This window comes from Narcine bancroftii, chromosome 12 (assembly GCF_036971445.1).
Source record: "Narcine bancroftii isolate sNarBan1 chromosome 12, sNarBan1.hap1, whole genome shotgun sequence".
Taxonomy (NCBI): domain Eukaryota; kingdom Metazoa; phylum Chordata; class Chondrichthyes; order Torpediniformes; family Narcinidae; genus Narcine; species Narcine bancroftii.
Genome location: NC_091480.1, coordinates 14,868,485 through 14,891,582, shown reverse-complemented (window position 1 = coordinate 14,891,582; position 23,098 = coordinate 14,868,485). Strand labels below are relative to the sequence as shown.

At 37.8% G+C, this 23,098-nt stretch overlaps 2 protein-coding genes across 9 annotated transcripts in view; one reads left to right on the top strand and one right to left on the bottom strand.

Annotated features, from left to right (window-relative positions):
• Window positions 1-21,137, top strand: part of LOC138747579 (Golgi apparatus membrane protein TVP23 homolog A-like) — a 29,283-nt gene extending 8,146 nt beyond the window's left edge. Inside the window, exons 3-8 of one of the 2 annotated variants that reach the window (XM_069906942.1) lie at window positions 5,684-5,828; window positions 9,300-9,389; window positions 10,677-10,808; window positions 14,778-14,906; window positions 16,611-16,644; window positions 20,878-21,137. In XM_069906942.1, the coding sequence (XP_069763043.1) occupies window positions 5,684-5,828; window positions 9,300-9,389; window positions 10,677-10,808; window positions 14,778-14,906; window positions 16,611-16,637 (523 nt within the window). In that variant the 3' untranslated portion in view covers window positions 16,638-16,644; window positions 20,878-21,137. The remainder of the gene's footprint in view (window positions 1-5,683; window positions 5,829-9,299; window positions 9,390-10,676; window positions 10,809-14,777; window positions 14,907-16,610; window positions 16,645-20,877) is intronic. The other variant, XM_069906941.1, reaches the window with a different exon arrangement.
• nubp1 (nucleotide binding protein 1 (MinD homolog, E. coli)) overlaps window positions 21,015-23,098 on the bottom strand; it is a 57,464-nt gene continuing 55,380 nt past the window's right edge. For 6 of the 7 annotated variants that reach the window (XM_069906934.1, XM_069906940.1, XM_069906936.1 and 3 more), the window contains 2 exons: window positions 22,872-22,955; window positions 21,682-22,203 (listed from right to left, as the gene is read on the bottom strand). In XM_069906934.1, coding sequence (XP_069763035.1) covers window positions 22,106-22,203; window positions 22,872-22,955 — 182 coding nt within the window. In that variant the 3' untranslated portion in view covers window positions 21,682-22,105. The other variant, XM_069906938.1, reaches the window with a different exon arrangement.

Here is a 23,098-nt window from a genome sequence, read left to right as displayed (position 1 = left end):
TGCACGCAACAGGACGCCCACACACACTTGCTAATACAATCTCCCAGATTGTTAGTACAATCTTCCACTCCCACATGCTAAAGACTCCACATGCGTCCAGCTGAAACTTTGAACCCTGCTTGGAGTGCCAATTGTTGTGTTGGGAAGAGTATCAGGTTCGGTGAGTTTGCAGAGAGATGAGTCTGGACACATTAACATATGGGAAACAAATTAGAGAACATTAAGCAGTCCTTGATCATTATTTCACTTAAGCGACGATGGAGACATTCACCGAGTACCGACCTATCGCAATGCTAGTGGCTCACCTTCAGTGTAGTGCGTACCTTACCTGCGACTCTTCCAGTAATGTCCACAGCAGTGACCTGGCATGGAACGATGTCCAGGACTTAGACCACGAGGCAGATAGAAAGAATGTGATGTGCATTGGTGTTGTATACAGTGCTAATCTGTGCTTCTAGACAATAATAATCCTCGGTGATTTACCTTGGCCAGCAGTAAAATGTTCACTAATGGGTGGCTGGAGTCCAACCTTGATTGACAGGTGATGTAATTTCCGAATAAGCTTCAGATAGGGAGGACACGCGACCACCCGCGTAAACACATTCCAGGCAGGGAGGCCTTGTTTTCTCCACACACACCATCTAACATTGATTGAGACATCAGATTTGGATGTGACAGTTCCTTCACACTGTTAAGGGCAGCATGGTTAATATATTGGTTAACACGGTGCCAGTGACCAGGATTCGAATCCAGTCAGTCTGTAAGGAATTTGTACGTTCTCTCTGTGACTGTGGGGTTTCCCCCTACTCTTCTAAATGTACAGGGGTTGTGGGTCAATTGGGTGGCAAGGGCTTGTGGGTTGGAAGGCCCTGTTACCGTGCTGCATGTCTAAATTTAAAATATAATACTGCTATTAAATATGTCAGATTAGACCTTCCAAATTGTATCATGTGAAATTGTCAATAAATTGCATCACCTCATGCTTGTCTGAATTAAACTCCATCTGTCACTTCTCTGCCCAACTCTGTCTCTATCCTGTTGTAACCTACAACAACCTTCCACAGCACCTCCAACCTTTGTCATCTGCAAACTTACTGACCCACCCCTCCACTTCGCCCAAGTCATTTCCATGTCTGAGTACTAAACAAACACAACTTAAAAGCTGTCTGTCAATTTACAATGTCTTGTGGAGACGCTGAAATTTTATGACTAAATATTAGTTAGCTTTGTTTGCTCTAGTGTAGAGAAAGAAAGTAGTTTTTGAACCTGCAGTCAGTTTCATTCTCTAGTCAAAAACATACTTACAGAAAAGTTTAAAAATAGATGATAGTTGTGCCTTATTTCCTAAGAAGTGGTGGCCATTGCCCGCCAGTTGCCATGTGACAGAGCAAGGCTTATCTAATGATGAGGAATTCCATGTTCAATAGAAAGTGTCTGGGTCTTATTGTAGAGATTATTCAAGGTCCAATTATCTTTAGTTACTTTAATGATTTATTTCCAAACTTAAGTCTAACTCTGCAATCATCAACTCTGTACCCAACTCCTCAGCAAATAAAGCAGTACGTGTCTGCATGTAACAGCATATAGCTCATGTTCAATACATGGCATAACAGTATTCTTTGCTACAAAAGTGCCATGCAGTGATTATCTCTAACAAGAGGGAGTCTTAGCTGCTTGCCCTTAATGTTCAATGGCATTATCATTGCTGAATTCCCACCATTGACTAGAACTCAACTTCATCAGCCAAGGATCTACTGTGACTCCATCAGGTCAGGCAAACAATTTGCTCTTGTGATCCTTTCTGCCATTTGTAGTGCACAAATTGGAAATGTAATGGAACTAGGCTGAATATGCAACACCAACATGAATAGGGAAGGTTGTAGAATATTGTCCAGAACAAAAAGCTTGTTTGATTAGAACTCTATCCATGGCACAAAGCATTCAGGCCACTCATATTCAGTGCTTCATCTGTATTGTGTTCTGTCTTCTTTGGCTTGGCTTTGCGGACGAAGATTTATGGAGGGGGTAAAAAGTCCACGTCAGCTGCAGGCTCGTTTGTGGCTGACAAGTCCAATGCGGGACAGGCAGACACGGTTGCAGCGGAAAATTGGTTGGTTGGGTTTTTCCTCCTTTGCCTTTTGTCAGTGAGGTGGGCTCTGCGGTCTTCTTCAAAGGAGGTTGCAGCCCGCCAAACTGTGAGGCGCCAAGATGCACGGTTTGAGGCGTTATCAGCCCACTGGCGGTGGTCAATGTGGCAGGCACCAAGAGATTTCTTTAGGCAGTCCTTGTACCTTTTCTTTGGTGCACCTCTGTCACGGTGGCCAGTGGAGAGCTCGCCATATAACACGATCTTGGGAAGGCGATGGTCCTCCATTCTGGAGACGTGACCCATCCAGCGCAGCTGGATCTTCAGCAGCGTGGACTCGATGCTGTCGACCTCTGCCATCTCGAGTACTTCGACGTTAGGGATGTTCTGTAGTTACTCACTTAACCCACCAAATTGGACAAATGTCCCAGAGACCACCCATAGGAAAATTGGAACAGTGGGTGCTGATCCTCAGCAGGAGAGAAAATGGCATGAACTTGTTTTCCTTCCCTCGGTATTAAATCAAAGGTCGTTCACCTGAAATGATGTTTCTGTTTTTCTTTCCTGCCCTACTGAGTATTTCCAGTAATATACCTGTAACATCTGCAAGTTCTCTTCAAAGTTCCAGTGGTGTTCCTCATTATTGTTGGGTCTAAATTCTGGAATTTCCTAACTTGAAGCATTGAGGGCATACCTACACGAGTTCAGCAAGAAGGCTCACCACCAGGGAGGGGGAATAAATGCTGGCTTTGTCACCGATGTCTGCACCCTGGAAAATTAATGAAAATCACAATGAACCTCTATGTGGGAGCAGCAATTTTATTTAAAAAAAATTGTCTCTTAAAATAGTAACTGAAAAGCAAAATCTATAAATGTGAGAAAGTTGTAGTAAAATCCAGTTGCTGGAAATACTAAGCAAGTCGGAAAGCAGCTGATAACTTTGTGTTCAAGTTTATTGTCAGATTTAAACTTGGACAGTGAAAAGAGTTCTTCTGCAGTGATTGGTCTAAAATGTAAACTGTCACTTTCCTCAAGAATGTGGCATGACCTGCTGAGTATTTCTAAGACTTGGTCTTTATTACAGAAATTGATAATGTGCTCTGATAATCTCCTGCATGTAGAAAAGAAATGTTTTCTTTCAGGCCTGGAGTGGAATCTCTAAGGATGAATGTGGAAATAAATGATATTGAATATGGGTATAGAATTTAAAAATTGAAATTATTTTAAATGGAATGCGTTTAATATACAGTCATGTAATTAACATAAATTTGCTCCCATGCATTTACTGTTTTGGACTGGATGGGGAAAGTATTTGCTCACAATCGTTAGTAATTTTGGAGATATAATTTCATTTGATCCTTTCAATTTATGGTCTGATAATCATTTGATAATTAAAGGATATGTTTTTCTTCCTTGTACATAGTAACCAATGCCTGGTCCTCATCTTGTTGGGCTAGCTTAGTTTATTTGTATAGCACATTTAAAACCACTTGCGTTGACCAAAGTGCTGTACAGATCATAAATTACACCTTAGCTTAAGCAGCTATTTAAAGTGCAGTATAAAATGGGTCCCTGAGGTTTAGAATTGTACATATAACTTGGTAGCAATCACTTCAAAATGCTTGCTAGGGAAAAATACAACTGAAACCTGGATTTAAGAGTTAATGGAAGGGGCTGATTTGATGGAGGGAGGAATGTTGTTCTACATTTTGGGGGCTGCAATAATGAAAGCATGATCTCCCCTCAGTTTGCAATTTGAGTGTGGAACAACCAAGCGCCCTAAATATTTCGATCTGAGGGGTCTCGGAATAGGGCATTAGAAGATCGGTGATGTAAGAGGGTACTAGTCCATTGATGGCTTTGTAAAAAAGCTGGAAAACTTTAAAATCTATCCTGAGCCATACTGGCAGCTAGTGAAGGGAGGCGAGAATAGGGTGATATCGTCCCTCTTGGCTGCTGTCAGAAGCCTTGATGCAGCATTCTGAACCAATTGCAGATGGGATAATGACGACTAATTCCCGTATAAAGGGAATTAAGAGTAGTCTAAATGGGAGAAAATGAGCTACACAGACCTCCTTACTGTTTATCAAATGGCAAATGAGTGTGTTAAGCAATCCAGTATAACTGTTCCTCCATTATTTACATCTCTCCAGGAGGCATGAAACTAGGGTGTTATTTGAAACCTTTGCATTTCAATCTTGAGATTCTGCATGATGGCATTTTTTTAAAAACCTTCTGAAAGTGTGTGTCTTATTTCACCTCCTGAAATGATCTATTTAATGATCATTAGTTATTCTCTAATTGTTTTTTGTTAATAAGTACGAACAATATACTTATTGTGCAGCTTTGCAAATTCTTTAGTACATTTGATCTTGAGTAAGATATACAAATACACCTTGAAACCTGTCCAGCAGATTTGTATTTCTTCTGCTAATTTCCATTATCCATGGAATGCAAGAAGAAACCTGGCCAACTCATTGATACTGGAGGCATGGATTAGTATTGTTATACCATTACATTTGAGAATGCTGCAATATAACTGATAGGATTAAATCTTAATTTACAAGAGAGGATGCCTCAGGCGTCCTGTGAAATTGAGTTTTTTTAAAAGTAACTAGTAAATTGTAAATCCTGTGAATTAGCACATTAAAATAAATTGAACTTCAACTTTTTCTTACAGCATGATGCTTTTGACATTTTTTTTAAAAGTAGGAAATACTGAAAAAAGAAAGTTGGTATTTTAGATTGATAACTTCTAAAATCTGAGTATTTCTAACATTTTCTATTTTTATTTTTTATGTCGGGTATTTGCAATTTTTATTGCCCTTTGAAAGTAAAGTTGTCTGAATTGGAAATGCAATAACAATCATCGCTCGGCCCTCTCATTGTACCTGTATAACAGACTTTATCACTGCACCTTGGTACATATGACAATAAACTTGAACTGAGCTGGGCACTTCTGTGATTTCCTCAACAGTTATACATAGGATGACTCGATTTAACTTGCAGTGTTTTGATTGGAGCTTTGTCGGTCCCTCTAACCTCATGCTGTCCATGTTGACCAAGTGGTCTCCCGAGATCGACCTCTGTGGGAGACACCAGCAATAGCTTAATCTGCAAAAGCATACATTTGAAGTAATTATGTACCTCAGCAGCAACGGACAAAAATATCTATTTGAATGCTGATAAAATAGAAATATAATTAAGATAGAAATGTTAACACAATGTGGATAAAGCAGTTATTGGAGGTTTGGTTGTATCTTTCATCATTCTGCATTAAATAACATGATGATAACATGCTCTTTCACTCTGCAGATTTGTTTATTTTGCAAGTGTTGAAGTCAGTCAATGTACTGTTTGTGCACATTCCTCTTTGCTCAGATTGGAAAGTTCCACTGAAAGTAAAATTCCTGTTCTGATATTGCCTCAATAACTCCTATATCCATCTTTAACTAGATTGATATTCTATAATTTATGTGGGATTTGATTTTGAAGGTACATTATCATGATCAACTACAAAAATATTAATATCTTTGAAATTTATTCTTTAAATCCCTCATATAAGTACCTTAATATATATTTTAATATCTTTTTTAGGCATCCATTAGCTACATTTTTTCACCTGTTTTTCCGTGTAAGTGCTGTCATTACTTACCTCTTCTGTGACTGGTTTAGCCGAAGCTTCATTGCCTGTTTTGTGACAATACTCCTCCTCTTGTCCTGCGATTTCTGGTCAGTAAAGGTAAGAAACTTGTACCTGGTAACTTTGGGTCTCAGTTTGAATGTTTTGTATAATTTAGCTTTTCTGAAGAATGAAATAATTATTTCCTAAACATTTAACACTGCAAGTTAAATAATTGTCTAATTATTTTTCCAAGACATAACCCAGTCTTTGTGGATGATTGGTAAAATTAGTGGATAAATACGAAGTTGAAAAATGAGAATCCTCAGCATAGATTGAATACGTTACATATTTTCTGTATGTGGAGTTTTAGACACTCTTTTGCTATCCAGGGCCACTAAATTAAATTATTAATGATAGTTGTTATCAGGTAAGAGCTCTACTCTTGTGCCTGAAAGGATAATAAAATTGATGAATGTAAATTGTCCTTGCTGTGTAGGTGAATGGTGGAATCTGGAAGGAACTAATAAGAATGTGAGGCGAATAATAAATGGGATTAAATTAGTATGAGTGTAAATGGATGGTTGATGGCTGGTCTAGACTCCAGTGGGGTTGGGTAGGGGGGAAGGGAAGGGGAGGAGAATAGCTGAAGAGCCTCTGGAGCCTGCCTCAGAGGCCTTCTGTGCTGCATCTTCTCTATAACGGAGAAATTTATGTGCTGATCACCAGAAGTAATCGGCAATATGAATGCACCAGCGAGGGTAAAAGTCAGTGCTGGAGAAGCTCAGCAGGTCAAATAAGGGGGAGATGGGCAGGCTCTGTGAAGGGGGTGGACAGTTGAAGGAAAGAAGACAAAGGCAATGGGAAGGGAAGGAGAATGGGGAGTAGGCTAACAGAAACTAGAGAAGTCGGTTTATGCCATCTGGTTGGAGAGTACCCAGACAGAATGTTAGGCGGCACCTCTAATTTACTGGTGGTTTTGTTTTGACAGACAATGAGGCTGTGGACACAGGTAACAGAGATGGTGTACCTTTTGTAAATATTTATAATCTCTCTCCTTGTGACCACCACCCATCCTAACTATTTGATGTTTTCCCATTATCAATTAATTTGTTTCATATGTTTGAATAGCCTAGTGTTGCATAGTGGTTAGTGCAACGCTGTTACAGTATCGGTGACCTGGCCTGGTTTCGAATCCCATAATGTCTGTCAGGAGTTTGTATTTTCTCCCTATGCCTGTGGAGGTTTCCTCCCACATTCCAAGACCTACGGAGTTTGGAGGTTAACTGATCATGTTGGGCTCGTGGGCCAGAAGAGCCTGTTACCATGCTGTATCTCTAAATTTAACAAAATGGACGTGTTAAATGATGGTCAGAAAGTCCTGTAAAGTGAAGCTGACAGTGGGGAATGACTTCTGCATGTATTCATTTAGAAACTACACCCACAATAGAGGAATCTGTTGCTTAAGCTATGATTTTTCTGGCACTTAGGTCAGCAGATGGCATTACATTTGTATTTGATGGAATTGAGATTTAAAAGTTAGATTTCTGTACTGTACATTTACCACTGATTGGCTAATATTAATGAGTATTGAGAATAGGACATTCCTGAGTACTTTTCGTAACCTGAACTGTTCCCAAGTTAGAAATTAACAAAGTGTGTGGAAGAGGATCATAAAAACGACTGTGACAGAAGAGCGAGTTGTTGTGGGAAGAGCAGCCAACCTCACTTACAACCTCTGTCATCCTTCATCCTTCCTGGTTCATCTATCCCCCCCCCCCCACCCCCCACCCTGTCCATATTGTACTGGCTATCTCCCCTCTGCACTTTCAGTCTTAATCAAGGTTTCCAACCAGAAACTTTGACCATTGTTTCTCCCACTGATGTTGTTTGCCTCATTGAGATCCTCAAGTAGATTGATTGTCGCTCGAGATTCCAGCGCCTGCAGTCTCTAGCCTCACTGAATTAGTGCGAGAGCCTTTCAGTTCAGGTTGCCCTAACCTAGCTCTCATCAGGGAGGGGTGGGGAAGAAAGAAGGCGTTCAGAGGACCCGTATCTTCACCCAAGGACAAATTAAATTTTTATTGGAGGATAGATGGAAGAAGACAAATGATTTTTTATCAAAGAGCTCACCAATAAAAATTTTATTACAGTATTTAATTCTGTGCCAATAATTTGAGGCAGAGTTAAAATAGATTTTACTCAGTTATTTAAACATTTTCATTCATCATTCTCTTTTTGACAACACAAGAAAATTCATTAATTTAATGAAAATGAGAGTGAATTATTTTTAATGCACAGCGTATGTGAGTGTCCTGTCATCATTTCCTTAATGAGCGCTTCCAGTATTTTCCCTATTGTTGATCTTAAGCTTTTTTTATATAAATTTTTATTTAGTACTTCACTGTGAACCACATCAGTAGCAATATATATATATATTCAGTATTAAAATATACACAGTGACATTTTCCATCCCCCCACCCCTCCCCCCCCCAACCTTGCTACGTCTGGAAATAATTAAATATGAAATATTGGATGGCACAATTTCTTTTTCTTCTTTTTTGTCTACTTCTATCATTTATTTATTTCTTCTTCCTTCTTTCTTTTCCTGCTTTAAGTTATAGAGCTTCTTTCTTAAACGTATATTTAAGTTAGTAGTTTGCTTTGTCAATTTCTTCCTTTATCTTTCCCCCCAAACCATTATAAAGTGATTTAAGCCTTTTTTTCCTAGGTTTGGTAAAGAGTTGGCTTTAAAAAAAAAGTTCCTACCTTTTAGTTTAATAAATATTTTTTTTTTATCTAAAGCAAAAACTATTCTAATTATCTAACCCCTCCCTTGTGAAGTTATGATTAAGGATAAATATTCCATTAATATATGAAAGAAAAGACAACCAAACCATAAAATGGGATCCAATAATCTTATAAATTCTGAAAATAATCAAGGGACCCATAAATTTAGAAAGTTAAATTTAGTAGAACATCTAATTTTTTTTCCAGAGTCAGACATGCCATCACATCAGATAACCATTGTATGTGTAGGAGGGACAGCATCCTTCCATCTTATATTAACTCTTTTTGCAATAAGGAGAGCAAAGGCAACTACATGGGATTGTAGCCCAGACAAATTTAAATTAGCCGACTTACTTACTCCAAATAGGTCAATAAAAAGGTTTAACATTAAGAGCTAAAGACAAGGTATGGAAGATATTTTCCCAGTAACTGGAAAGTGAGGAACGTGATCAAATACTATGAAATAATGTACCTTCTTCAGCCTCGCACCTGTCACACTTTGACGAGAAATTAGAAGAGATGGGAAGGATCAAAACCTACAAAACTACAGTTGTCTTTGTTAGTTTTGACATGGGGAACTTCATTAAGCTTAAATGCAGTTATGATCCAGTATAAGGATTGGGCATGTTGAACACTGAACATGCATTTCTGGCCACCTCAATTCCCAAGCACTCTGAATAGGCTTAATTCTTTTGCTAGATTATCCAGTGGGTTGTTCCTTCTTGTTTATCTATGCCATGGTTAAAGATCAAAAGAAAATAATGATGAAACTAATCTGTATTTGTTTTGTATTGGTTGCAGAATGTAACAGGAAGGCTTTTGGTTGGCTTGCGCTGGTGGAACCAGATTGATGAAGATGGAAAAAGTCATTGGCTTTTTGAAGCTAGAAAGGTAGATAATTTTAACATGGGAAAACCATTCAATGCGATGGCAGTAACAATGGCGATGGCAGTAACAATGGCGATGGCAGTAACAATGGCATGTGCAAATTGTTGCTAATTGAAATAATTGCTGTGTTCATTGCCTTGTTTTTTTTTTTGTTAATTCAACTTCCTTATTCATATTGTGCAATTAAATGTCAGGAGTGAGACATGACAACAATACGGAATCTATGTCTTTGAAAATCAAAAATAAACTATTGAAAAAAAAACATGAAAGTCTGCAGATGCTGTGATTGTAGTAAAAACACATCGAAATGCTGGAGGAACTCAGCCGGTCTTTCAGCGTCACCAGGAGACAGATATATTGCTGATGCTTCGGGCTTGAGTCCAAGGAAAAAAAATAAGTAGAATAAGAAGAAAAAGAAAACTCCGAATAGAGACAGTGGTGGCTGGGGGAGGAATCCAGACCAACAAAAGGTGCTAATTGCCCAATTACATCTAATTAACCTACAACCTGGTACATTTTTGAATGGTGGGAGGAAAGTGGAACCCCCCCCCAGGGAAAACTCACACAGACACAGGGAGAATGTACAAACATTTTACAGACAGAGTGGTCCCGATCACTAGTGCTGTAACAGCGTGGCACTAACTGTGCTGTCCAACAGTTCTATATCTATGAATGTTGCAAGGACCTACTGAGTTTCTCCAGCACTTTTGTACATCCACTCTAAGCCAAATCCTTTCTTTTTTTTGTAGTGGAGCACTCTGTGGCAAACCTCAATCTAGTAAACAGGAAATGCATTCTTTGTTGAAGCTATATTGTTTCCCATTTTTCATTATTTAAAAAGTTTTCAAATTTCTTCACAACCTGCTGCTAAGAATATTATTATCATTCAAATTAGCCCTTCAGTTTCCTTTGCATTCTCTTAATGGACAAATTATAATGTTTTAGAAAGCATCATGTTTGCTAGATTACATTTTTGACACTTAAAAAGCATCTGAAGAAAATTACACTAAAAAAAAATCCACGCTTTCATCTGCTGTTTGAAACCTTTCCGTAATAGACTGGTTGTTGTGATCAGGTTTTTTTTAAAAAAAGAACTTTGGACTATGTCGCAGCTATTGCCTCATAATTTCATCAATAGCAGGTGTTCTCTCTCCCCATCTTTCACTCCTTTAAGCTCGTCTCTCTGACTTTTATCCACTTTTCCCCCTCATCTCTCATGTTCCCTTCATTTGTTTTTTTTGCTTGAATATTTAAATTCGAATCAATGTTATGCTTTTTGTTTATTTACAGACTACTGCTAAGAACAGAACTACATCTACTGAGGCAGAGGCTCAGATCTTCTGGCTTGGACTAGTCGTCTGTCCCTTAATTTGGACAGTGTTTCTTTTCAGTACTTTATTTTCCCTGAAGCTCAAGTGGCTGGTAAGAATTTTTAAACTGAAATGTTTAGTTAGTTTTTATTTTTATTTTTTTGTCTTCATCAATGAAGACAATCATTGGAATTTATCCAGTCCTCATTGCTAATGTCTCTCTTTGTACTGTGACAGAGTATATAGATATGTTTTTGGGAGATAAATTGGGAAAGGCTTGTTAGAGTAGGTCACATACAAACACTTGAAAACAGATCTTATTTGAAATACTGGAGCTCTGCCCCATGCTAGACATATCGGGGCCTCAGAGCTTTTGCAAGAGCTTTGAAGAGTGCTTAAGAGACTTCACTAATGGATTGTTTACAAAAAGCAACAGATGAAAGAGTTTGTCGGAACCACTTCTGTCTGGAGGTGTTGTAAGAGGGTCATGTGGTTTTGCAAGCAGAGCGAGTGTGTGTGTGTGTGTGTGTGAGAGAGATCACTAGTACAGTGTTACAGCCAGCAGAAGCAACTGGGACTGGAACAGGGCAAGCTTGTGGAAAGCCTTTTGGAAGACGACCCGGTCAAAGCCCTTGTGGTTCATGCAAAAGGAGAGGACTGGCTGTCTTATGTTTCACTTGGAATAAAGGAAATAAAAAGGCACTTTGTGGTGACCTGAAAGAAAGAGGTTATCATCTGGAGAACACTGAGGGCAAGTTTTGTCAGCAAGACACTGAGGTGACTGATGGAAGTACATCAGTTGTGGATTTCCTGGAACAACCAATCTCTCTCTGAAAACCAACAAGAACCTTCCTGAGCGGTAACCATTTACCTTTTGAGCACCAAAGCCTAGTGAACTTTATAAAGGTTAAATTCTGTGCACAGTATAAGAATTATCTGCAACCAGTGAACCTGGAGGAATGAGAAGTGAGATTGGACTGTGAATCAAATAACTTTTCTGAACTTACACACACGTTACATACATGTGCGCTTAGAATTAGAAAGGGGTTAAGCTAATAGTAATACGCTAAAGTTTGATCTTGTTTTCATGTTTAAAATTAATTAAAAGATACTTTTGTTTCAGTAACCATTTGTCTTAGTGAATATCTATTGCTGCTGGGTTTTGGCATCCTCTGGGCTCGTAACAATTCCAGAAACAATTGTTTCTGCCCTACTGTTCTTAGCCTTCATTTGGACCCTAGTCAGATGGGATGGGTTGAAATTATGAATATATTCTGTCCAATTTCTCAGCAACCTTGTTTTACTTGTTAATTTCTATTCAGAATATCAACTTCAGATGTAATCTTCTGGGCTTTGAGAAAGCTCTTCCTAATTCTGATATAATTATAATAAATAGTATATCACGAGGATTGAAAACCAGTCAGAAAGACATAACATTAAAATGTGGAAAATACACAAAAGTGCCGGAGGAACTCAGCAGGTCCCAAAGCATCCACAAGAGGCAAAGCTATATAACCAACCTTTCAGGCCTGTGGATTCTGGGTTTTGTTTAGAAAATAAAGTATTTTTCCTTTATCAAATCTATAGGATTTGATTTATATTTTTCAAAGATGATAATAATCAAATAAAATTGAATATCTGTTTAGAAAATTCATACATTAAAGGAACTATTCATGACTGTATTTCCAATACACTATTAGGAATATAATGTTAACCATGTATTTTTCTTTTAAGAATATAGACTTCAAAATATGGATATTTTGAATGAAATCTTGATCAAATCCTCAAGGGAGTGGGATTTTCAAGGATAAATAGAACAGAGAATATTAGAAGCATGGGCACAGTGGAAGACTCTGACTTGATTGACATGCTGGGTGGGCTTGTAATTTGGCAGTCTTTCACCTTCCTTTTTAAGTTTTATTTTCAAATTCTGCTTGTGTGTGGTGTTTTGTAAAGGGCATGTTCTATAGGGTTGCATTACATCTGCTGATGCTGGAAAGTCGGAATAGTTAGGACAGCGTGGTTAATGTAGTGGTCAGCGCAACAGTGTTACAGCGCTAGGGATCAAGACTGGGGTTCAAATACTGAGCTGTCTGTACATGTTGTAGGTTTTTCCCGGGGGGGGGGGAACATCTCTGGTTTCCTCTCGCCCTTCAAAATGTATTGAGGGTTATAGGTCAATTGGGTTCTACGGGCTTGTGGGCTTAAAGGGCCTGTTATGTACACATCTAAACTAGATGGCATGTGCAACGTTACACAATACTTGGGAAGCCCCAAAATGTTACATAGCCAATGAATATGAAATGACTATGCCATTATTTATTTAATGTCAGTAAATTTGCACACCAAACACTGATAGCAATGACCAGAAAAGTAGACTGAGTTGACATTGTTGGGGGGTGGTGGGTGGGCAGGATGTCAGAAAATTTTGCATTGAAAAGAACTGAGGGGTGAGATCATTGAGGGTGTACAAAAATATGAGAGGCATAGATAAGGGGAACAGTCGGTCTTTTTAGTTATAAAGAAGGAGGGCCCATAATTAGAGGTTAATAAATTTGTGAGTGGGGAAAAGTTAAAAAGGCAATCGGCATGGGTAAGTTGGGGTGAAAGGCATGTGTCTGTTCCACACAGCTGCATGTCTGCAGTATCCCTCTCATATTAGCAGTGCCAGAGAATCTTTCATGGTGAGAGCTCCAGTTTAAAGTCTTATCCAAAAGATTGTACTTTGACATTGCACTTCTGTAATTCCATTTACAGTTACTTCTATCCACCTGAACATCATCCATGCTCTCGCATGCTCCTGTCACTTGGGTGTTTTAAGTACTTGCAAGCATGTTTCAACTAGCAGTAATCGAGATTGGGGATAGTCCTAACTTTGAAATTTAATCTACTTGTGAGTTATTGTGTGTTGTGCCCTTTGTAGTACTGCTATCAACCTGCTTGCATCATATGCTAACATGTATTGGTTATTTTTAGATTAATGCTTCAATGCGGTTGACTCATCTTGCCCACTTTAATCAACCTCCTTTTGAAATTGGTTATAGATTATCACCTCAAATGTTTGTAGATGTCTCCAAGCTTCTTGGTTTGGTGCTTGGAGTTAAATTGTTTCTATCCTTTAGATTATTAATTCATTCATGCATATTCAAGTTCCAATCATGTAAAGATCATCTTTGTTTTAATTATAATTCGTGATCAATTCTGTTGTGATTTCAGTGAAATTATCGAGATCTTCGAATGGATCCTTTCCTGTCATTATAGTCAGTGTGGTACTTACTCCATTCCGTTGCACCTCCACCCTCCCCAAAAAAAAGAACTAAATGATCATCTTACTTTAAATGGTGTGGTTGGACAATTATGATTATCACTTGAGAATATTCAAAAAAGGAATCCTCAAAATATAATTTAACATATAATCTAGTTGTGCTAAGCATTGAGTTTGACTCTCCAAGTTGCATGTTCTGTGACAAATGTATTTGGTTTGCAAATAATGTGCTCCCATGTTCTCGAGGTTTTAACTTTGATTTATTGAATATGACAAAATAATTTATCAATTTTGCAATGCAATGGGGAAATAGATATTTAGTGCAGTTCTTTAATTCCAGTTTTTCAATATTGAATTAGTTGCAATTGCCAAGGAAGTCATGACATTGCAAATTTGAGTTAAGAAAATAATTTTAGTAAAAATAATTTATTTACAGAAATAAATTGTATGCTGCCTTTGAGTGAATCCTTACCTTTTATAAATGTCTGCTTATTCTGAATTACTTGCATGGTTATGACAAAATGATTTGATAATCAACCTTGCAACATAGAAGGGAAATGGATATTTAGTGTTTTTTTTTTAATTCCACTTTTTGAATATCAGATTTGTTACAATTTTCTAGGAAGTCATGACATTGCAAATTTGAGTTAAACTAATTTTAGAAAAATTATGGTAACATTACACCATATGATATTTGTGTATTTTCAGTAAAAAGTTGTATTGGTGTCTTTGAGTGAATCCGTGCCTTATATAAATGTGTCTTCTTATTCTGAATTGCTTAGTTATCTTCAGCTCACTAATTTACTTCTGTTGCAGGCTTTGGTGATAGCAGGACTTGCCTTGCAAGCAGCTAATCTGTATGGATATATCCGTTGCAAGATAGGAGGCAGCAAGAACATCACAAGGGCAGCTTCAACTTATCTTGGCCAACAACTCTTCCAGAGGGTAAGACTAAGGTCGTATACAGTTAAACATTTACATGAAAGAAAATTGTTGATACAGGTTCTTTTAAACTATGAAACTGAAAGAAAAATATTTAAGAGTAAAGGAAGCATTTCTGTTTGGTTGTCAGGTTGGTAAGAGTATCCAGTTTGGTGGGTTAACAGAGACGAGTCTGGACACGTGTGTTACAACTTTTATTAACATATGGGAAACAAACAGGAGAACATTAAACTGTACTTGATCACTATTTCATTGAAGCAACAATATAGACATTCACCTCAGATTTAGGTTGGACTCCAACAGTAAACCTATATTCGACCCGTTCACACACTACAAACAGGGACTCTTATACACACCTGGTTTCCTGATCCAATGGGGGTGAGGCTAACTACATGTATTGATCCATCGCAATACTACGGCTCAACTTCACTTCTAGGAATGTCCACAGAAGTGAACTGGGATGGAGTGATGTCTGGGGCTTGGACCATGAGGCAGAAAGAATGTGCTGTGCATTGGTGTTCAAAACAGTGCTAATCTATGCTTCTAACCAATAATCACCCTAGGTGATTTAAATTAGCCAACGCCGAGATGTGCACTAATGGGTGGCCGAAGTCCAACCTTGATTGATGGGTGATGTAACCGAATAAGTTTCAGACAGAGGCCACGTTTCCTCCATACATGACATTGGTTTGCATCAAACAAACGTAGCATGAGCAATGTAGGTCTGAACTTGAGGTACATTTGTGTGACATTTATATTCTGTGGATGAGCATTTTGTAAGTCAAAGAGCTTCCTTTTGTGGGGGTAAAAAAAATTGCATGATGAATTTTGTTGACCGACAGTAAAATACATGGAATTCAGTATCCCATTAATGGATGTAGTCAAAAGATTATATCTAAAATGAGATTCTGAACAGCATGTATTTGTATGTATGGAAGCTATATTTGACAAGAAATTATAACTTTAAATCATCAATCATATGTTTGGCTGCTTTAGAGGAGAGCTACGTAATCTAAAAAAATACAATGAAATATAAATTAATCCCCAGTTCAGCAGTGGGAGAAATAGGATTCTTTAAGATGCTAATGGTCCTGTAGCTTCACCAAATTGATGCCTCATTCTGTCGTACACTTCTGCACTCTTCATTGAACCAGGTCAATCTCCTGGTTTGATGGAGATGGTGGAGCAGGGAATACACTGGGCTGTGAAATTTCAGCTGCTGGTGCCTTACAGTGTCTCATGGACACCCCGTTATCTGGGTGGTTAGAGCTGTTTGTAGTCTGTCCAATTTCTTTGAAAGGTTATAAGCCTATTCTATTATGCACAGTGTCTGCCTTTGGGTGCTAAATGGTTCCAGTATAGCTGGCAAGAGGTGTACATGCATGGTAAGCTCTGACATCAACATTCAGACTGAAATTAACTAAAATGGCATCACTGATCTGCATCTTAAATGGGCATTACAGCCTTTAATGTACAGGGGGATGCCAGGCACACAAGGCTTAAAATGCTCTCCTTGAAGGATTATTGGAAAGTTTGTAAAGATGTACGTGGCTGGCAGAGTAGTTAATGATGTGAGCAAGTAGGTTTCTGCTCAGGTTTATGTTTTGCATTAATTACTCTTCTAAAAATGTCATTGAAGATTCATGACAGATGAATCTGCATTTTTAAATTTGGTTTTTGTCTCTAACTCCTGGTCATTTGTTACAGTCGGACATCATATTTGGAGAGCTGTAAACTAAAGGTAATGCAAATAGCATTGATGTCGTCCTCTCCACAGAAAAAATGAGATGAATCAGATGAAAAATTAATTCTAAAAATAAAAAAAACTTTATCAAAGTGTAAATTAAATTAACTGAATTTTCTTCAGTGGTTGATTTTCAGTGAGAAGAGAATAATTCTAGCAAAATCAAAGGCAGTGCCTTATATTTGAAGAATACAATTTTAATTTTTTTTGCAGTTTTGCTTCCGTGAGATTTGCCCTTTGCTACATGTTTTATACTGCTGCTAAAACTTAAAACAACAGATTTTATTTAAAAACACCACAAACAAGGACAGCACTTTTATTTGCAAAATAATGCTAAAAATACTTGTATATTTTAAAAAGAGTTGTAACAAGTTCCATTTTAGAAAGCATAAAAAATCTTATTTTTACTTTTGTAGAAAGCAGTATGCTTTCAAGGAGCACCTTGAAGGTGTGAGAGAAGTAGAGGGGCCTGATAGAATACTCTAGAGCCTTTGACATGGATGCTGAATTTAAAAAGTTCTAAAAAAGCACCTGCAAAACCAAAAAAAGAGCCTAAAAATCTTCTAAAACCGCCACAAGACTTGCCAGTCGGCACTTCCAGCCGAATCAAATTTCTGCCATTTAGCGCCAAAGATGCCATATCTGGCAATCCTGACTCTGCATTGTTCTGTCAAACACTCCCAGAGCAGGTACAGAGCACAAATAGAAGCAGGAGTGGGCCGATCAGACCCTGCACATCTCCTCCATTTAATATCTTTTGTCTCAGTGCCACATGGATGCTGAAGCTATCCATGTGAAAGAAAGATGGAAGGGACTCATATCTAGAGGAAAGCTGGTGAATGGATAAAGTTTGAAGGACTATTTGAGGAAATATGGCGAGTGAATGGCACTTAGTACAATTTGGGATAAAGCGGTTTTGAATGGACTGAAATTTATGGAGTAAAGAAGATGCCAAAACAGCCAGGTAAAGTTGCCAGTATTTGAGGTTACAACAGGTGGACTGAGGCAGTGCATGTGTGTCAGATTGAGGAAGTAGGAAATTGTTATAGTCAAAAATGTAGTGGGGTCAGATAAAGAATTTGTAAATGATCTGGTTCAGACAGAATGCTGAGTCTGCTTGAAGCAGTTGGGTTACGGGAATCTATGGCTAATCAACCAAGTTCATGTGGGTTGAATAATTTCCCTTGTGCCTTCCGGTATTGACCAGAAGAAATGTCAAGTTGCGTATTCTCAGTGGCATAGACTGAGATTAGAAATGACTTCCATTCAAGAAGAAATTTTCCTAACTTTGGGATATTCCAAAGTACTTTATTTCACTTAAGTATTTTTAAGCAAATCTATTGTATGTTGTCTTGTATTGATGATGTAAAATTTAGCTCATTCAGCATTGCATGTTGCAGAAAGGTCAAGAGTCCTTTCTGTATATACCCAAGAATCCAAATGGAATCTTGCTGTTGACTGAAGGTGTTATCAGATTGTAGCTGACCATTAGGAGTCAGCAATGGGGAGCTTTGAAGAGATTTCCAAAACCAAGATGGAGGAATAGAAAGAGAAGCCATGAAAGTGAAATCAGCAAGGTAAAGCCATTAAACTGGTTTAAAAAAAATCAAATAAGAAATATTCAGATATGACACAGCAGGAGAAATGGACGTGGATTTTTGTTATGTATCTAAGGATGAGGAGAATTGACTTGGAGGTGGAGGGGTGGTAGCTTATGGTCAATACTGTCTCATGCTCAAGGAAGGAGGATTCTGATTTGAACAAACATTGAACCCTGAATACCTTTGTTATAGGACTTGTGTTTTTTTTCTTGTAACAATGTTTGTATCTTAAGTATCACTCATTGTTAATTTCACTGTAGTTATCTTTATTTTCTCATTTTAATTAATGCTATCCTGCCACTGATGTTAAGGTAAGGAATAATCATGTGTGTTCAAGATCTTAACTGAACAAGTTAGTGAGATGTCTGTAAATCTCCCAGCAGTAGAGTTTTTTGTATTCTGGACAATATTTAAAACTTAAGTCACCTAAAATATCTCTTAACATAATTGGCAAGGCCATGCCTGGGACAGATTTGTAACTGTACTTTCTACATTACACCATTGTGGACATCTCAGGGAATGCAAATTGCGTTGTGTCTTGATCCAACTCCAATGGCATTCATGCTCCAGGACTTTCCTGAGACTGCTTCAGTGTGTGCAAGAAAATGCACAAGGGCCTTGGGCACTATAGTGGATGCACACTGCAGTGAATCTTAAGACTTTTCACATTGGTGGAAATGAAATTTCTGGGTTAGCATTGCTAATTCTCATAGATTCTTATTTTCTTTTTCCCCATTATTTATTAAAAGGGATGTTTAAATAGTGTGTTTGTCATTTGTTTCATAAACATGGGCACTAATAGAAATCTCCCAACAGGAAATATTCAAAATAAGTTTTTGCCTGATATTTCCATTATAATGCAATATACAGGTTTTATACCAACTATTTTTTTTCTCTATTTAACCATTCCAAAAAATATATATTCTTTTATACATAGCTGTGTTCCTTTTTAGTTTCTTAAGTTACAAATGTGTACATTATGTACAGTTCTCTGTATTTTGAAATGTTCAAATATCAGTAAGAACATCTCTAACAACAATTGTGAATGGGTTCTGTGTGGCAAACTAATTTTAGTGTTAAGATTAAGTGGACTCAAAACATACTCTATGCCCAACTTGAGTTTGAATCTTTTATTTCTTTTGCCATTATCCTCTCATAAGCTGTATACATTATAGCCCTCTCCAGACTCTCCCAGTATCAACTTGAATCAGAGGAGCAGATTTAAATCTTAACAATTGAAGGAATGAAAAGTATAATTAACTTTCAAGGTGAAGAGCTATGATGGTAGCCAAAACTATAACCTTGCCTTCCCAGATTTATTGCATTTCTTCAAACTACCTTACTTTGCATGTGGAGAATCATTCATTTTGGTCCAAAAGCCCTGTATTTGCTTTTGATGTTATAATTGTGCCCTGTGGTAAATTTCAAGTTTTATTTTGGTTCACTCTTAATTGCAAGGCAAACTGATATTTAATTAAGTACAAACCTTTATCCATATTTCTATGTATCCAATATTAACTTCAGTCCTTGAAATGCCAATTGTCTGTGAAAACCAGCTTCAAAAAATTTCTTGCCAGTCATACCCTTGCATTATTACACTTTGTACAGTAACAGGTCCTTTGAGTCCACTTGCCAGTCCTGCCCAATACACCAATTAACCAACAAATCCTTTCAATTTTTGGAGGGTGGGAGGAAACCTGCACAGACATTGGGGAGAACCAACAAACGGTACAAGATTTGAACCTTGGTTGCTCGCAATGTAATCATTTTTTTTTTGCTAACTGCATCACCCTTGAATTTAACTAGGTTTGAGTGGGAACCAGAAGTAGCAGGCGGCTTTTGAAAGGCAAACAAGGAAAGGTAATGGATAGAAACTGCAGATCTGGGACCCAGAATGGAAACTGAAAGGATTACCTCAGTGTTAAAAGTTGAAAGTGTTAGCTCCATTAAACTCTTAATTTGCATCATCCTGTTGTTTCTCTCTATTCAACAAATAAACCTTTTCCCAGCTGTCATTGTTAACCTATCCCACATCCATTATAAAAAAAGTCAGGATACTTATTCCTGTCCCAAGTCTCTAACCAGGAAGCCCAAAGTGTTTGTTACTAAAATGACTGCTTGTTTATCTGGGCTCAGCAGTGAGATTCAGTTCCTTGGAACAACAATGCTCTAAATAGTAGATTGTCCTGTAAAATCAATTTAGTGCAGTTAGCGAGATGATTGAATTTGAGATTGCCCATCTGACATTTTCTCCTAAATTAGGACAAACATTACCTGTGAATAAGCTCAGGTCACCAAAACAGTAAAAATAGGTGGGAGAATTTTGAATCCCTTGATGTCTTCAAATGAACAAGCTACAATAATGGTCTGCTCTGGCTGTGAAACTACAATGCCTCTTCCATGGATCCAGTGATAAATGCTGGTGCATTTGCCACTTTCCTCTCTTGCTGAGCAGCCTCAATGTTGGGTTCCCAGTGTACCCTGTCACTCCAGTCAGTCCTGGTGTAGGACAAGATTCACAGTTCATTTTGTTAGACTGTTCCTAGCTTAAAAACAAAAAAATCAGATGTCCATTTCAGTTGTAGATATCTTGTCATTATTAAAGATTTTTTTCTTCCTCCCACCACAGACATCTTGGATTTCCAACAAAGGAAAAAGAACGTAGTGCCGAAGAACTTGGAGTATTGCAGCATCAATAGTGGATTTATTTCCAAGCAGTTGCCATTTATGTTGTGAATAGAATAATCTATGCTATGAGTAAAGATGTCAGTTGAAGGCAGTTTATTTTATGTTGTAAATTTTGCAAAACAGTTTGTTTTGAAAGTACAGTGCCTTGCATACAGTTGAATTTAACACATTCATTGTATAATAAATTATTACTTTACATGATTTCTCATTTTTCAGAATTCAAGTTTGTTATGCACACTCAAACACACCGCTTCTGTATTCACAGATGTTTTAATTGTTCAAGCCCTCAATTATTTTTAGGCAGAGATTTTCCACATCTTGCCATTTTTTTGAGGAAACAAATTTATTCCAATCAGTAACCCTACTTCTGTTTCATTTAATGCTGGTGGGGTAAATTGGGACCCATTTCCCTGGCACTAGCATCTGAGTTTTAAACACTTTACAAACTTTTACATATACAGAAACAAACACACTGATCAACATCAAAGAGATCAGATTAAAACATAAGAGGAAGCACCACCTAATGTGCAAAATCACATTCATGGTCCATTGAAATTTAAACCTGTACAGGAATAGGGGGAGGTGGAAATGAGTATCTCAACACGGAGAAAAATAGTCCCAATGAATTTGATTGTGAGTTGGTCAAATTAATTCAGCATGGTGCAGAGATTTTTCTTGAAGTCACATTAAGCAGTTTTTTCCACTTCAGAACTGTGTGTGACACAATATTCCTGGATTCCTGTTTCAGAAAGTTTTTATCAGCAATTACAATTTGTTAAATAGAAAATAACCTGAAAATTCAAACACAATTTGGAAAGAAGCATTTGCCATGAAGATTTCCCAGACAAACCGGGATTATAAGAAGTTCTTCCACACTATCATGAGGGACAGATGTTGGAAAAACTAATAGCACACCAACCACTTGATCCTGCTGTGGTGAAACTATTCCGGAAAAACTAAATATAGGGCTACCTGGTTATTTCAAACCCTCACAACTTCCTAAGGCATTTCCTTATTTGCCTTTGTGATCTTCATCTTGCTGGGAAGAGGGGGAATAGCCTGACAAGTTGATAATCTGTTTCCATACATAAATGGACAGTTTAGGGATATTTTGTCCCATGCGAGTTAAGTGGGGTAGCACATTTCAGTCATTGTTGTCACAGAAGACATCACAAAATGTACTGAACAAGCTTAGAAACACATTCAATGAAATTGGGTAGTGTCTGCTTCAATTTCAGTAAGTCTTGGAGGTGCTTTGAAGTTGATCCTGAAAGTGTGGATGAAAATAATGAACAAGTGTGAGTGATTGAGTACAAGAGTCAGAATATAATGTTGCAGGTGTGTAAAACATCAGTTAGGCCACACTTGGAGTATTGTGTGCAGTCCCTGTCACCCCATTACCCTTTCAAAAGGGGAAAGAAAAGGTTTACCAAGATGTTGCTAGATTAGAATGTATTAAGTACGGAAACGGGTTGGAAAAAACTGGAGTTGTTTGCTCCAGATTGTTCGAGGTTGAGGGATGACCTGATAGAAGTTTATAAAATTACGAGGGACATTGATCAGGTAGACAGAATCACTTTATCCCAGGGTAAAAGCGTCAAATACTAGAAAACATGTATATAAAATGAGGGCCCGGAAGGTGGTGGTGGGAGGGGGGGAGAAAAAAGTTTAAAGGAGATGTGCAGATCAAGCTCCCCCCCCCCACAATGAGAGATAGTTTCCTGGAACAGGCTACCAGGAGTAGAGGCTACATAATTACAAGATAAAAGTGATATTCAGATTCCTCAATGACTTCCAATTGCGATAAGTGTAGATTCATGGTATAAATTGAAATTGATGCATTGAGGTGACGTCACTTTCAGGTAGCTAATATGCCCCAGGCCAAATTATGATTTCTTACTCTTTATTGCTTCTAGGTAATAAAGCACAACTTACGTTTTATAATATCTTTATAGGCAATGCATGCAGAAGAATCGGGAATTTCTGATAAGAATGATTTGCCTTCATCACAACTCTTTCCTGTAATGAAATTAAAATGCATTTGAGAATCATTCAACATTTCACAAGCAAACACTGACTTTAACTTTGTGAAGTGCAAGGATTTGAGGAACCAATCTCACTTCTATTTTGAATAATGCTGTCATTTGAAACCAACTGTCTCC